This window comes from Dendropsophus ebraccatus, chromosome 13 (assembly GCF_027789765.1).
Source record: "Dendropsophus ebraccatus isolate aDenEbr1 chromosome 13, aDenEbr1.pat, whole genome shotgun sequence".
In the NCBI taxonomy this organism is placed as follows: Eukaryota; Metazoa; Chordata; class Amphibia; order Anura; family Hylidae; genus Dendropsophus; species Dendropsophus ebraccatus.
In genome coordinates, this window is record NC_091466.1 from 55507367 (window position 1) to 55524403 (window position 17037).

General features: G+C 45.4%; 1 protein-coding gene across 1 annotated transcript in view; it reads right to left on the minus strand.

Moving 5' to 3' along the window:
• The window catches only part of VPS39 (VPS39 subunit of HOPS complex), a 121479-nt gene extending 104646 nt beyond the window's left edge, over positions 1 to 16833 (minus strand). The window contains exon 1 of the mRNA XM_069949231.1: positions 16810 to 16833. Coding sequence (XP_069805332.1) covers positions 16810 to 16818 — 9 coding nt within the window. The 5' untranslated portion in view covers positions 16819 to 16833. The remainder of the gene's footprint in view (positions 1 to 16809) is intronic.
• Positions 16834 to 17037: the final 204 nt, after the last annotated feature.

The following is a 17037-nucleotide window of genomic DNA, read 5'->3' on the forward strand; positions in this document are numbered from 1 at the left end:
TTTAAAAAAACTTGTGTCTAAGACTAATAACAACTCTCTCTTATTCTTCTTCTTTATAGAACCCAATACCCACGGAGATTAGAACCCAGATCTCCAGCAGAGAGGCAGATCACATACCCCTGGCTATCACACTGCTCACAGGTACGGGGGTAATTCTTAGTGATCATGACCTTAGATGTGGCCACATAGTGGAGATCAGTATAGAGGAAACTTACTGCTTATGGTGGACTGGATGTGTAGGATGTGGTCCATGGCCTGGAGTTGGTATGGGGCCTAAGTGCAATGTTCTTGGTTCTAGTCCTGCTCTCCCTTCCTCGTCTTATTAATTTTGACCTAACCTTTAACATTTTCTCTTACCCATTTGACCTCTCTGGGCAGAGCTGCTCAGGGAGAGAACACTAGCTGCTAATAGACTATACACTGTGGTTATCCTGACATCTACCATCTACAGAAATGATCTCTCAAGTTCCAGACCTGGAGGATGACTATGCTATGGAGGAGATGAAAGTAGTATTTTATCTGTATCGAAAGAAGACAAGGAGATGTGGACTCCCTAACCATCCATCATAGGAACCACCAGTCATGCAATCTTCTGTCCTCATCAGGTAGCTGTTCTGGTAACATCGAGCCCTTATAGAGGATTAATTGCTAAACCACAAAAGGTGTCCATGCCGTAACCTGGGGTTTCTAGTGTTGTTAGCAGTGGGCTACGTATAGGGGTACCAAGTAGGCACTGATCACAGTAGCCAGGACTGGTGATGCCCACCCCCTCATATACTAGCACAAGGTTTTTCAAAAGGTAGAACCAGTGTGTGTGGGTGCGGAGCAAAAATGAGCAGAGCCGGCACTTTACCAGATAACATTTTACTTAAATCTTCAGTGCAATACAATATAAGATGAAAAGTGCGCAAAAGATAATTACCAAAATGACGTACAATAATGTCCTTTGTCCTGATGGACAACACAGAGTGCATGGTGCTGTAGTGTTTTGGTGCAAGTGTTTACTTAGTTGTAGTAAGGTTCAGGGGTTGTCTTGGGGCCTTGCTAGTAGTGCAAACTCTACCAGGACAACTTGTAGTGTGTGACTTGTGGTGAAGAATCACGTACTCACGGTTAGGACGGAGAAGAAGACTGCCTCACGCTAGAAGAGCCACAGAGTGTCCGGTCTGGTAGTTAGGGTTCGAGTAACAACAACCCCTCCAAGGTTCCAAGTAGGTTGAGCAGGAATCAATGGAGTGTTCATCGGCATGTGGGGAGGACACACTGCCCCCTGATGGTGTGATGATGTGGGGAGGACACACTGCCCCCCTGATGGTGTGATGATGTGGGGAGGACACACTGCCCCCCTGATGGTGTGATGATGTGGGGAGGACACACTGCCCCCCCCCTGATGGTGCGATGATGTAGGAGACATAAGGAATTCGTACCCGTAGTAGGGATACATGGAACACTAACGGCTCAGTGATATGTACATCCTGCAGCCACATGTGTTGTCTCTCATGGCTTCCAGCTGCCGATGATGCTCCAAACACACAAAGTTTTAACAGCACCATGTCTTCCAGATTGTGTCACGTATAGAGGGAGAAAAGTACAAGGGAGGACGGCTCCTCGTGTAATTCTGATGGTGTAATATATGATATGAGAACGGTATGATGGACTCTCACCTTGTTGCCCCTTGGGCTTTATGCATGTAACCCCAGGTAGATGGGCGGCTTTGTATTGTACAGAGAGGGCTGCCGGCCGAACAATCCAAATGACGCAAAGTTACCACAAGTGTGGGGCCAATGTCTCGATCAGGAACAAAGAAAAAAAAAAAAGAATGTGGATATGATCCTGGCGCTACCACGCCATTCTCCAAGGAAGATGGTTAGGTAGAAGTCAGTAATAAGGCTTAATTGGAAATCAAGTAGCATTAGTTTAAAGGGAACCTTCACACCCTGGGAAAGCGGGCCGAATCAGTCCCACCCCTGGATAGAGCCCCCAAAACTTACACCCTCCTGCCAGTCTCACACCCGCCGCTGATAAATCTCTGCCGCTCCGCTGCACACATGCTTATACAATGAGCAGAAATTAGTCCGGTTTGTGATTTCCTATGGGTATCGGACTCATCTCTGCTCATTTGCAGTGATTTCCCAGTGACCGGACCGGCAGAAGGCGTAAGTATTGGGGGGGGGGGGGGGGGGGGGGGGCTTTGTCAGAGGTGGGGAGGGTTTGGCCTGTTCTCCCATACATTATATACATTTTTATAACGGACACAAAACGTAGCTGACACTACTTTTCTGTCCGTCAAAAAACTGATCCGTTTTGATCCGATTTTTTTTTTTTTTTTTTTATAATGGAAGTCATGGAAGAACGGATGCACACAAATGCATACTTTTTTTCATCTTTTTTTTGCAAAAAAAAACGATTTAAAAAAAATGCAGTGTGAATCTAGCCTTACCCTTTTTTCCATATTGGTCATTCTAAGATGATGCAATATACCAGTTGATGATGCAATGCTGATGATGCAAACTTTTCTCAGTATTGTATCACAGGCTGTGAGAAATATAGAAAGTATGTCTATATCTTGAAAATTAGAGCCAATTTCAAAATTTGAACATCATTTCGATTTCGGCACCCCAACATTACGTTAGAATCAACTGTTTTTCATATCGGAACTTTTTGGCCGTTGACCAGTGTTATATATATATTAGTCCTCTTAGCCTCTCTCACACCAATCTATAGCTTTACTTCCTTCACCATAACCCCCCCTCATGTGGGCTCCTCATGATTACCTGGCTCCCTGCAGCACAACGGCCATCTTCATTTCCCTCAGGCTCTTCTAGCCTCTTCTTCTAGGAGTGAGCTTCCTGCCAGGCCCTGTAGCTGGGAGGAGAGAGCGGCATCTAGTGGCTGGAGGCCGAATATACAGCCTACAGCCAACACTGTTCACACAATAGTTCCAATAGACAACAAATCTATAACAAGGTCCTCCGCCTCAGGCTGGGTTCACACTGCATTTTTTGCAATCCGTTTAATGTATACGTTTTATGGAGAAAAAAAAAAAAAAAAGGGATGCAATTGTATGTTATCCGTTTTTTCCATTGACTTCCATTATAAAAAAAAATGTATTGAAACGGATGCGTTTTTTCAACTGACACAAAAGTAGTGTTGACTAAGTTTTTCTATCCATTAAAATAACCAACAAAAATGATACGTTGAACGGATTGCAAAAACTCAGTGTGAACCCAGCCTCATATTGTTTATAATACACCCTCATATCACCTGTCCAAAATATTACAATTACACAAGGCAACAATTTAAGAATATTTAACAGATTTTATTAACATGATTAAAAAAAATCTCCAACTTCATTATCCAGTGCCAAAGGATCCAGTATTACAGAACAACCACAAGCCACAGTATCTATGTCATATAGTAACTAATGGTAACAGTAAGCACATAAGCTGTAATGTCATGTAGTGTATCTCCACGGCCTCCTAAATCCGGTGAGCATCAATATGTGACCATTGTGATAATATATGACATAGATACTGTGGCTTGTGGTTGTCTGTAATACTGGATCCTTTTGCACTGGATAATGAAGTTGGAGATTTATTTTAATCATGTTAATAAAATCTGTTCAATATTCTTGATTGTAGCCTTGTAGTGTGTAATTTCCCAGCCAATACTGGCAGTTTTATCTTTACTATAAGCCTGTGCTTAGGCTTACAGTTTGCATTGGGCTCATTACGGGGACAGAGCTTGCTGGAACATACATTGATTTGTCGAGACTGCGCCATCAAATTTGCAACTATGTTCTGTGGGAGATTAGCTCTGTAGAGCAGCGCAGACAGCAGGACATCAGTCAGAGACAGTGACACAAACTAGGATAAAACAGAGACGTCCCTGCTTGTTTTATTGAAGCCAAAAGAAATTCAGCCCCTACATACAGGCCCAAAATAAGAAAATCCTGCTCGTCTGAGCTCTAACTAACACAGCAAATCTGGCTATACAGGGGACGTGCTACCAGTCACCCAACATAAAACAACACAAGTTGGTACAATACCGGTGTGGCTGAGAGTCCCAGCAGAAGCTTTAGCAGCCCTGACCCTCCCCACTGCCAGGAGAGACCTCCATGCACAGCCGCACTCTGCACACTCTGTGCCTCCTCTTATCAGGCAGTGATCAGTGGCCTCCAGCACCTGGGCTGACTTGGGCCAGACACAAAAACCTGGACTGGCCAAAAGGGAATGACAGGCCCCCACTACCAACCTGCCTGTCATTCCATAAATATCCAGGCCCATTTACAGCCACTACAAAGCAGCCAATAGCAAGTAGTTTGCTATGGGTTTTAGCTTTCCTGGATTCCTCCATATCTCACCCGCTTTCCCTGGATAAGGTAGGGACTTTCTGGAACCTAGTGCTCACGTATGATAGGTTATCTCGGGGAGGTATAGCGATTCCTAACCACCATCCCTGTCACTGTCTCACATTACTGTATACACTACATACAGAGCATATACTAATACACTACATACAGCATACAGTACAGCACATACTATATACTACCATACGCATACAGTATAGCACATACACATACTACTATACACTACATAGAGCATTCAGTACAGCACATACTATATACACTACATAGAGCATTCAGTACAGCACATACTATACACACTATATACGATATAAACTACTATTAATTGATCAGTGCTCTATTAAATATACTACACTAATCTCTATGAGAGATCAGTGTAGTTGTATTAGAAAGTCCTCCAGGGGGACTTCAAATAATGTGTATGTTTTAAAAATAAAATAAATTCCCTCTGCTAAATCACCTCTATTTTCCCATTTTTATGAATATTTGATATTGTGATTTGTATAACTTTTAGGGGGCAATACAATACTTTAACCCTTTCCCCCACGAGGACATAACTGTACGTCCACACGCTGTGGGCCGCCGCGGTCCTGGGTGCCTCATGTAGCTCGGGGCCACGGCTATTAGCGGGCACGGTCCGATCGCCGTGCCCGCTAATAAGGTAATCAGATGCAGCTGTCAAAGATGACAGCTGCATCCGATTACTGGATCCAGCGCTTCCCTGGTGTCTAGTGGCGGAGATCGCTCCCCCGGGACGTTGTCACGGAGTATTGATCTCCGTCTGTGGTGCCGTCCGGGTCTCCGCCAAGATGGCGCTTTTGGCTGCTGCAGCCAAAAACAACAAGTGTGCCTATCTCATTGATCTTTGCTGTATAAGTATATACAGCATAGATCCAGCGGCATATGACATGTCAATTCTTTCGACGGAACGCTTAATCCGCCGTGCACAGAACAGTGTCTATGGCACCGGCGGAAAAGCGCGCCGCTGCGTGCGGGGACGAGCGACGGAATACGCTGCGGGTTATACGCGGCTATTCCGTAGTGTGCACGCACCCTAATACTAGAAGCCCCCCAGGGGGAATAACCCTAACCCCAGGGGGGCTTCTAGTATAAGTGTAAAAGTTTTAAAAAAAGTGATGTTAATAATAAAAAGCCCCCTCCCCTAATAAAAGTCAGAATCCCCCCCCTTTACCATGTTATAATAAAAAAAATAAATAAACATGTTTGCTATCGGCGCTTGCGTAGTCGGCCGAACTATTAATTAATCACATTTTTGGTTGCATCAACTTCAGAAAAATTGTAATAAAAAGCGTTCAAAAGTCGCATATGCGCGATCAAGGTACCGATAGAAAGAACACATCATGGCATAAAAAATGACATCACACAGCCCCATAGACCAAAGGATAAAAGCGCTATAAGCCTGGGAATGGAGCGATTATAAGGTCTGGGTTAGCTAACCAATAACAGCTAACTCAGAAGTCACACGACCCCTGCTGGATCAAATACAGTGCTAGAAGACACCAGCTGCCGTCCCCATCTCATCAGCAGCCACTGAGCCCCAGTATCGTGACACACCCCAAACCCCTGTACCCAGGAACGGATCCGATGTTCCCGGAGACAACAGACACACCTGACCCCCCCCTCCCCACACACACACGCCACAGCCCGGACCCCCCCCCCCCCTCCCCCATTCATCACCCTCCCAAATCACCCAACTTCCCTTAGCCCCCCCCCTCGGAGCTCATCAGCCGCCTGACACCCTCCCGAAGTCCCCCCCGACCCCCAGCTTATCAGTGCAACAACCCGGCATGCCGATGCACTACCACCCCCACCCTAAAGCGTATCAGTCACAGCCCGGCATCCCGACACCCTCCCTCCTCCCCGGAGTGTATCAGCCACCCGGCATCTCTCGCTCTCCCCTCCCCCAGCTCAGCAGTTGTGGCCCAGCATCCTCAGACCCTCACCCAACCCCCCCCCCCCCCCCCCCTGGAACTCACCGGCCCACAGCCACAAGCCCCCCCCCGCTCATCAGCCAGGGGTACAGGCATGCCGACAAGGGCCCCCCGCATCTTGTTCAACATAACCCCTAGACGACCCTGGACGTAGGGTACCTCATGGAAGTCTGTCCCCAGACGGACCCATGACGTAACTCTACGTCCTGGATGTTTTCTCCCGCTATGAAGCGTGCTCCGGAGCGGAGCGCGCTTCATAGGAGGTGGGGGCCGGCTGCAGTGAGCAGCCGGGACCTCACCGCTAATGACAACGCTGCAGCGATCGCGCTGCCGCGTGTCGTTAACCCCTTAAAGCGCCGCGGCCGCCGCAGCAGCATTTAAGTGTAAGTGACAGGGGGAGTCCCCTGTCACTTACCGATCGGGACCCCCGCAGTGTGACTGCGGGGGTCCCGATGGTTGAAACGGACTGCGGAGGTCTCTCAACTGCCTCTGTGTGGTCCGATCGGCGATCTGCTACACTGAGCTGCCACAGGCAGGCTCAATGAGCAGATCGCCGCGATAACACTGATCAATGCTATGCCTATGGCATAGCATTGATCAGTGTAGACATCAAACTAGTGAATGTAAAAGTCCCCCAAAGGGACTTCAAATGTGTAAAAAAAAAAAAGTTCAAACACTATTACACTACCCCAAAGCCCCTCCCCCAATAAAAGTTGAAATCACCCCCATTTCCTATTATATAAATAAAACATATAAAAATAAATAAATAGATAAACATATAATATTACCGTAGCAGGCGTAATTGTCCGATCTATTAAAATATAACAAGCGTCATTGTGATCGGTGAACACGAAAAGAGGGAAAAAAAAGTGCGCAGATTAGCGATTTTATGTTACATTATATATTAAAAAAAATCAATAAAAAGTGATCAAACGTCCGATCTTCACAAATATGGTATTAATAAGAACTAGAGATCATGGCGGAAAAAATGCATCCCATACAGCCCCGTAGGTGAAAAAATAAAACCGTTATAAGCGTCACAATAGGCCCATTTTATTAATATTTAATTGCCAAAAAAAAAAAGGATTCATAAAAAAATACATATATACCATTAGAGAATCTGTTGTAACCTGCATATGGTGTGTTCGGACTGACCTATAGAGTATTAGTATCATGTTGCTTTTACCATACAGTGCATTACGTAGACACAGGAACCCCCCCCCAAACGTTACCATATTGCATTCTTTTTTTCGATTTCACCTATTTATATCTTCATAAATAATATATTTGGAATTCCATCATACATGTTATGGTAAAATGAAAGATGCCATTACAAAGTACAAACTATTCCTGGTCAAAAACAAGCACTTACATGGCTTGTAGATAGAAAACTGAGAGTGCTAGAGCTCTTAGAAAGGGGGAGGGAAAAAATGAAAAACACTAAGATCAAAATTTGCGCGGTCCACTGGGTCATTTTGGGCCTGGTCCTCAAAGGGTTTAAACAACTCACACAGGAGAGAAGTTGTTTTTATGCCCAGAATGTAGAAAATGTAAAGAGAAGCCCATTGTCATGTTTAGTATGTGGGAATTGTTTTCAGCAGTCAGACGCTGTTAGACATCAGAGAATTCACACAGGGGAAAAGCCATTTTATGTTTAGAATGTGACAAATATTTTAATCAGAAATCAGCTGTTGTGAATCATGAGACCTAGCAGGGAAGTAGCCATTACTTCCTCTCTCAGTGATATTTTACTAACAATTTGTACAAGAAGGAAGAACGACTATTACAGTCCAAGTAAATCTTATAAGAAAGGGAGGAAACTATTTAGAACAAGTCATCTGTATTACCATGGGGGAGGAAGAGGGTCAGAATAACGTATAGTCAATTTTGTCCAACTTTTGAGGGTTTGTCGTTCTTCCATAGACTTCAATGGAAGTCTTCGGGTCCACTAAAAAATGCCATATGCATATAGCGCTTTTCAGAGAGGAAAACGGGAGCGGAGTACGCTTCATAGCAGGTGGGGGTCCGGCTGTAGTGAGCAGCCTGGGCCCTCACCCTTAATGGCAGACTGCAGCGTTCACCCCTTCATTAACCCCCTTAAACCGCATTTAAGTGTAAGTGACGGGGGGAGTCCCCTGTCACTTACTGATCAGGACCCCCACAGTGAGACTGTGGGGGTCCCAGTTGTTTTAGCGGACGCCGGAGGTCTCTTACCCTCCTCGTGCAGTCCGATCGGCACTCCGCTGGTTAAATCTGCCACAGGGAGGCTTAATCAGCAGAGCTAAATTCCAATATAGACCAAATGTAGCCTGTCCAAAGCCAAATCTAAAACCTCCGAACACAAGGACAAATTTTCAATCACAAGACATAATCTTTATAAAGGAATCCATTAAAAATACATAACACACGTATTAAAAGATGATCTCATAGCCATGCACATGGGCAATCACACCCCACAGGAAATAAGAATTATAAATACATAAAGCGCAATGTAAAGGAATATACAAATAACACCCCCCACACCTGTGTCAGTAGTTGCCGTTGCACTAACCCTCCAGTAACTGGTATAGTCAAACCAATTGCACAGAGCCCAGTGGCCTAGTAAGCACCGGAGAGGGAGATGAAGTAATAGAAATAACACTACCTGCGAGGTGAATATGTGCCGCTCCTCCAACGGCCCGTTTCGGGTCTAGCTTTTTCCAGGAGGCTGGCATTTTCCCTTGTCCCTGTCCTTAAATACACCATAGCTAGCCAGAGTTCTGGTGTATAGACGCCTCCCCCTAACCAGTCACATGCTCCGCTTCCTGGTGCAGCAGCGCAACCACGTCAGGTGGCCCGCACTTCATCACGCCGCGTTGCCAGGGAGCCGAGGACGGTAACCTGGCATGAAGGAAGCGTCACACCACCTCCGGGGTGACAGGCTCCCGACCCCCTGTTAGAGCCCCCTATACGTACCTAATCCCGCCGGGTCCCGCTTCTGGAGGTGGTCGGGTGATGAAGATCTCAGCCGCTGCAGCCCGGCGCGCACGCTGAGAGATGAGTCCAACGCTCATAAAGAATGCCGGGCTGCAGCGGCTGAGATCTTCATCACCCGACCACCTCCAGAAGCGGGACCCGGCGGGATTAGGTGAGTATAGGGGGCTCTAACGGGGGGTCGGGAGCCTGTCACCCCGGCACGGGGGGTGACAGGTTCCCTTTAACACATAAAATGCACATGTAAAATATATATAAAAAAAATAAAGTGCATGATAATAGATGGATGTTAAACTCAATAAAGTGTAAGGCTATGCTCACACTACGTAAGTCTCCGGACGTAGCACGTACCGTGAATAAGCTGCCGGGGATTTACGTAGTTTGCGTACAATGGAAAGTATACAATCTACGGCCACACAGTTCACACTACGTAAGAACTTACGCGAGGATCGTACGCGGCGCCATAAGAAATGAGCCAGACCGTTGTTTGAGGACGAAAATGCCGTAACTTACGCCCGTAGTGTAACATGCGGTCCGTACGTAGTGGTGATTTCTCTTTTTGCAGCTTTTTTGTGCCGATCCAAAGGTTCTGTGGGGTGTCCGGGGCTAGGCGAAGATTCCCAAGTAAAAGACCGCTGTCAGATCGCTACGTAGGGCGCTCGGGAAAGCGTAAGTAGACAGCGGGCGTAAGTTCGCGCTCCGTACGTAGCCGGCCGCAAGTAGCGCAAATCCCCGGCCGGAGTTTAACATGTATATGTCCGGCCGCGGAAATATGCGGCCGGACATATACGCAGTGTGAACATAGCCTTAGGCCGTATGCACACGTTCAGTATTTTTTTTCTGGTCCTAAAACAACCCGTGAGAAATTTTTTTACTACTCACTGCTCTTCAATGCACTTCATCTGTATTTTTTTTCGGAAATATGGCTGCCAACATGTTACAATCCGTAAACAATCTGTAACCAATTGATTTCAATGAGAGGATCCGCAAAAAAAAAAAAATGGGTCCGCACCGGGTCCGCACTAGGACATGTCCTTTTTTTTTCAGGATAGATTTTCATCCATTTCTGCTACTGATAGTGTGAATAGCCCAATAGACTTCAATGTGCACTAACTTGGATCCGTAAATACGGATCCGTAAATTACGGGACGTGTGCATAAGGCCTTAGTGCTACGGAGTGCACAGTAAAGTGTATACGTGCAAAAGAATGAAAGTGTTATGAATAGAATGAGGAAAAAATATGTAAAGTGGACCGGGCATCATTGAGCAAAAATGCAAATGACAAAAATATTATAATATGAATGTGCAGTAATAAAAATAAAAGAGTATATCTGAATAGAAGTGATAAATTAATGACAAATTAGAACACAACCGTATGAACAACAACATTCATGAGAACATGATGGACCAAAGTGTCAGTGCTTGAATCAAAGTGTGAAAATCAATGAAATGTGAAAACAAAAAATGGCCCCCCCACACCATACCAACCCCCCCTCCCCCCCACCCAATGCTGCCCCTTACCCCACACCATACCAAACCCCCCACCCACCCCAAACCAATGCTGCCCCTTACCACACACCATACAACCCCCCCCACCTAATGCTGCCCCTTACCCCACACCATACCAACCCCCCTTCCCCCCCCCCACCCAATGCTGCCCCTTACCCCACACCATACCAACCCCCCTCCCCCCCACCACCCAATGCTTCCCCTTACCCCACACTATACCACCCCCCCTCCCCCCCACCCAATGCTGCCCCTTACCCCACACCATACCACCCCCCCCCCCCCAATGCTGCCCCTTACCCCACACCATACCAACCCCCCCTCCCGCCCACACACACAAAAATGGAACCCTTTATGTGACAGACAAAACTAATGTTATAAGAGATTGTAAAACAAGGGGTCTCAAGCACATATAGCAGTGTAATAGGTCAATATACATGTGGAGTAGCAGGAAGTCTCATGCACATAAGGTATGTAAGAAATCAACATCTATTGAAGAGTAACCACATCACCGGCTCCTAGTGGTCAGAATGGACGTTGTTCTTGTAATCCTCCAGGACAGGACTTCTCACAGAAATTCTAACAACACATAAAACAACAATTAGTAAAGTCGATCCTAACGATTCAAAGCGTGTCCATCTGTGCCAAAAAAAATTTCCAATCTCCTCCTCTTCTTCCAATGTGGGACTCTGTCAATGCCTCTTATCTTCCGGAGGCTGCATTCCCATCATGTGCCATCTTACAGTGTCTGGCAATTGGTTTCCGCTGGTATAGATCTTCCATTTCCATCTCTCACCAGATGTCTAGGACATGTTCTCGGACCCTTGTTTTCAGTTTCCGAGAGTCCTACATAAATGAGATTACACGGACAGGTAGCATAATAAATGACACCTTCCGTGTTGTAAGTAATATGCTGTGTGATCTTGAAAGTTTTATTACCATCGCTGGATACAAAATCCACTGCCCTTACCAGATTCGGGCAAGCCACACGGCAGTGGATTTTGTATCCAGCGATGGTAATAAAACTTTCAAGATCACACAGCATATTACTTACAACATGCAGGTGTATCTAAGCCTATCATGTGTGATACTGTCTACTGAGCTGGTGTATCTAAGCCTATCATATGTGATACTGTCAACTGAGCTTGTGTATCTAAGTCTATCATATGTGATACTGTCTACTGAGCTTGTGTATCTAAGCCTATCATATGTGATACTGTCTACTAAGCTGCTGTATCTAAGCCTATCATGTGCGATACTGTCTGTTGAGCTGGTGTATCTAACATTATCATGTGTAATTCGGTCTGCTGAGCCTATGTATCTAATACTGGCCTTACACAAGAGATATAATCCTGCCCTGACCTGTCAATCTAATATGTATGAACAGGGGCGGACACAGACTGCATAGGGCTCCTGTGCAAAAAAATTGCCTGTCCCCCCATAAGCAAACCAAGTAAAAACATATATACAGAATGAGAGCAGATACGGGGGATTACACCCAGCATATAATACACTATAACATTCTGTACAAGAAATTATGACAAACTGACAACCTATGATAACCTCTGCCCTACAAAGCCGATCTCTATAGACTCACATTCAGCGTCTTCTGTCACTTTTCTCTCTGTACACTTGGTGAGAAGCTGGAGATTTTCTTAGGTCCAAATATCATGCAGTAATGTCCTATATAAAAATGTAAAAAAATAAACAAATAAAAATATTTATCTAACGTCAGTGTCCCTATATACAGAATAAGAGCAGCTACTGAGGATTACACCCAGCATACAGGACAGGAGAAGTGGTACTGTGCACTGTATATATATATACTAAGGATTATACCCAGCATACAGGACAGGCGAAGTGGTACTGTGCACTGTATATATATATATATATATATATACTAAGGATTACACCCAGCATACAGGACAGGAGAAGTGATACTGTGCACTGTGTGTATATATACTAAGGATTATACCCACCATACAGGGCAGGAGAAGTGGTACTGTGCACTGTATATATATATATATATACTAAGGATTACACCCAGCATACAGGGCAGGAGAAGTGGTACTGTGCACTGTGTGTATATATACTGAGGATTACACCCAGCATAAGGGAGAGGAGAAGTGGTACTGTGCACTGTGTGTATATATACTGAGGGTTACACCCAGCATACAGGACAGGAGAAGTGGTACTGTGTGTATATATACTGAGGGTTACACCCAGCATACAGGACAGGAGAAGTGGTACTGTGCACTGTATATATATATACTAAGGATTACACCCAGCATACAGAGCAGGAGAAGTGGTACTGTGCACTGTGTGTATATATACTGAGGATTACACCCAGCATAAGGGAGAGGAGAAGTGGTACTGTGCACTGTATATATATATACTGAGGGTTACACCCAGCATACAGGACAGGAGAAGTGGTACTGTGCACTGTGTATATATATATATATATATATATATATATATACATACTGAGGATTACACCCAGCATAAAGGACAGGAGAAGTGGTACTGTGCACTGTGTGTGTGTGTATATATATATATGTATATATATATATATATATATATATATATATATATATATATATATATATATATATATATATATACTGAGGGTTACACCCAGCATACAGGACAGGAGAAGTGGTACTGTGCACTGTATATATACTGAGGGTTACACCCAGCATACAGGACAGGAGAAGTGGTACTGTGCACTGTGTATATATATATATATATATATATATATATATATATATATATATATATACACACAGTGGTTGCTTGGTTTAAGAGTAACTTGGCTTAAGAGCGTTTTAGTTTAAGAGCTCACAGTTTTTCAAAATTGTGACTTGGTTTAAGAGCATTGCTTTGGTTTAAGAGCTCCCTGTACTGGGTGGGAGGGGGAGTGGGGGAGGGGCATGGTCTGCATAGCGGGGTCTACAGCCCTGTACTCTGACCCAGGAAGTCTTCCTCACTTTCCAAATCATAGCAGATCCACTTCAGGCTGGGGCTCACATCAGGGGACAGGACGGTGGAGGTAATCTCTCCATAGCTGTAACCCCTCTTTCCCTAGACATAGAGTGCTGCATGTATGTGCCTGCTCATTCCTTCATGCTCTCTGCAGTCTCTGTCCGCCCTTGTGTTTCCCATCCTCTCCATTACTGCACAGGAACTTATAATATCACAGATTCTGCTGTTTCTGAATGTTTGCTTCATTTGTTTTCCATGTTATTCACCCAGCATACAGGACAGAAGAAGTGGTACTGTGCACTGTGTGTATATATACTGAGGGTTACACCCAGCATACAGGGCAGGAGAAGTGGTACTGTGCACTGTATATATACTGAGGGTTACACCCAGCATACAGGGCAGGAGAAGTGGTACTGTGCACTGTGTATATATATACTGAGGATAACACCCAGCATACAGGACAGGAGAAGTGGTACTGTGCACTGTGTGTATATATACTGAGGATTACACCCAGCATACAGGACAGGAGAAGTGGTACTGTGCACTGTATACAGTGGCGGTCTTTGGCACCAAGCACCTCAAGCGATCGCTTGGGGCCCCCAACATCCAAGGGGGCCCCGCTCTTGTGCTCAAGACCGCTGGACAGGGCCGCTGCCCCGCTCGCTGCTGCCATCTGAACTGTAACTATGAGCACTCGTAATGAGCGCTCATAGTTACATGCAGCAGCACTGACAGGGCGGGAGACATTGGCTCCCTTCCTGTCAGTCACTCTTGTGGCCGCAGGAAGGGTTTTCCCTGCGGTCACAAGTGGCAGCTTTGTCCTTGTGGTGCCACCCTTCCTGCGGCCACAAGAGTGAAGAGAAGAGGAGACGCCCGGACCCAGGTGAGTATAAGTGTTTGTTTTATTGTGTTATATACTATATGGGAGGGGGAGCACACAGGGGTCTGTTTAACTGGGGGAGCGCACATCGGGGGTCTATATAAATGGGGGGAGCACACAGGGGGGCTATATAACAGGGGGAGCACACAGGGGGTCTATATACTACTGGGGGAACATACAGGGGTCTATATACTACTTGTGAGGCACACAGGTGGTCTATATATAACTGGGGAAGCACACAGGGGTCTGTATACTACTGGGGCAGCACACAAGGGGTCTATATAATACTGGTGTGGCACACAGTAGGTCTATATACTACTGGGGGAACCACACAGGGGGTTTATATACTACTGGAGGAGCACACAGGGGTCTATATCCAAGTGGGGGAGCACACAGGAGGTCTATATTCAAGTGGGGGAGCACACAGGGGGGCTAAATACCCCTGAGGGAGCACACAGGGGGCCTATATACTAGTGGGGGAGCACACAGGGGGTATATACAACTGGGGGCAGCACACAGGGGGTCTATATACAACTGGGGCAGCACACAGGAGGTCTATATACTTCTGGGGGAGCACACGGGGTCTATATATAACTGGGGGAACACACAGGGGTCTATATACTACTGGGGGAAGCAAACAAGGGGTATATACTACTGGGGGCAGGACACAAGGGGTATATACTATTGGGGGCAGCACACAAGGGGTATATATTACTGGCGGTAGCGCACAAGGGGGAAATACTACTGGGGCAACACACAGCGGTCTATTGTTTTGGAACGCGTGTCGAGGTGGGGGGGCCCAGACATAACTTTGCATGGGGCCCCAGAAATGCCAAGACCGCCCCTGACTGTATATATACTGAGGGTTACACCCAGCATACAGGGCAGGAGAAGTGATACTGTGCACTGTGTGTATATATACTGAGGGTTACACCCAGCATAAAGGACAGGAGAAGTGATACTGTGCACTGTATATATACTGAGGGTTACACCCAGCATACAGGGCAGGAGAAGTGGTACTGTGCACTGTATATATATAACATCAGTATGTATGCCCTGGGCAGTGGAGGGGCCCGCTAGGCTGAGGCTCATAGTCTAAGCCTGGCGGGCCCCTGTGTTGCCCGGGGCCCCTGTGCAGCCGTAGCGGCTGCACAAGTGATATGTCCGTCACTGAGTATGAGGGAAGCCAGACGGCCTCTGGTGTGATACACTCAGATGAGTTGCTGTATCTAACTCTCCTATGTAACACACAGCACTACACTATTGTATATTAGTGTGTGGTGTTGGGTGTGGGCACAGTTATTTGGTGAGAGACGATACCAGCAGCCCAGGGGGTTAGTATATGTGATGTTGGGTATTGTGCACAGATGAGGTTAGGAGGGTTATTAGTGTGGTTGTGGTTTGCACATGTGGCTGTTATTACACTGATGTGTATGGGGAGAATGAGGCTGGAGCAGCTAATACCTGGGTGGACTTGTATATACTGTCTATACACCCTACAGCTATACGGTATTTATATTATTGTCGCTATTATTATTGTTGTAATAATTTGTTTGTAAGTAAAAGATTTACAGAAACACACAGCACAGCCCCCCATCATTGTGTATATATAAATAGGGGGTCAGTAAGAAGAACAGTCTCAGTAAAATGGGATTAATTGGCAGAAAATCTTTATATAAATATAAAACTTCTAACAAAAATGCCTGATTTTAATATTTTTAATAACTTCACAAAATACATGAGAACAGCGGGTAACCAAATTCTATTGGCCTATTTCTGCTTCGGCCATTTATACAATAAGATACACAGATATTGTAACATGATACCGAGACAGAACCTCTTTATTTTTATGTAGAACAAATCAATTTTTTTCTTTTCCAATAATAGAATATCTATCCATCCATCCATCTATCTATCTATCTATAGTATCTATACACATTATGTACACATATTGTTGGCGAATTTCTTTCCTCACTCACAAGACTATGGAACTCTGTTGATCACTGACATCACAAAGGAAAGCTGATGACATCACAAAGGAAAGGCTATGACATCACACAGACATTGTACACTTAGCTGCACAGGTAACATTCCATCAGTTGATAACTGCCGCTCAGCAGAGATACATGGGAGGGATCGCTCTCACTTACTGATATCATCACTTGGATTGGAACATCGATATAGATTTGACCACAACTTAAAATGAAGGCAAAAAACAAGAGGAATCATCTTGAAGGAGACACAGAAGAGAAGGAGAAGAATAATGGAGAGGACGAGAGGAGAGACAAGGACAGAGGAGATGATGATGATGATGACGGTCAGGAGCAGCAAACTACAACCAAGAAGCCAAGAAAGAACCGTGTCTTAGCCTGCCTGCA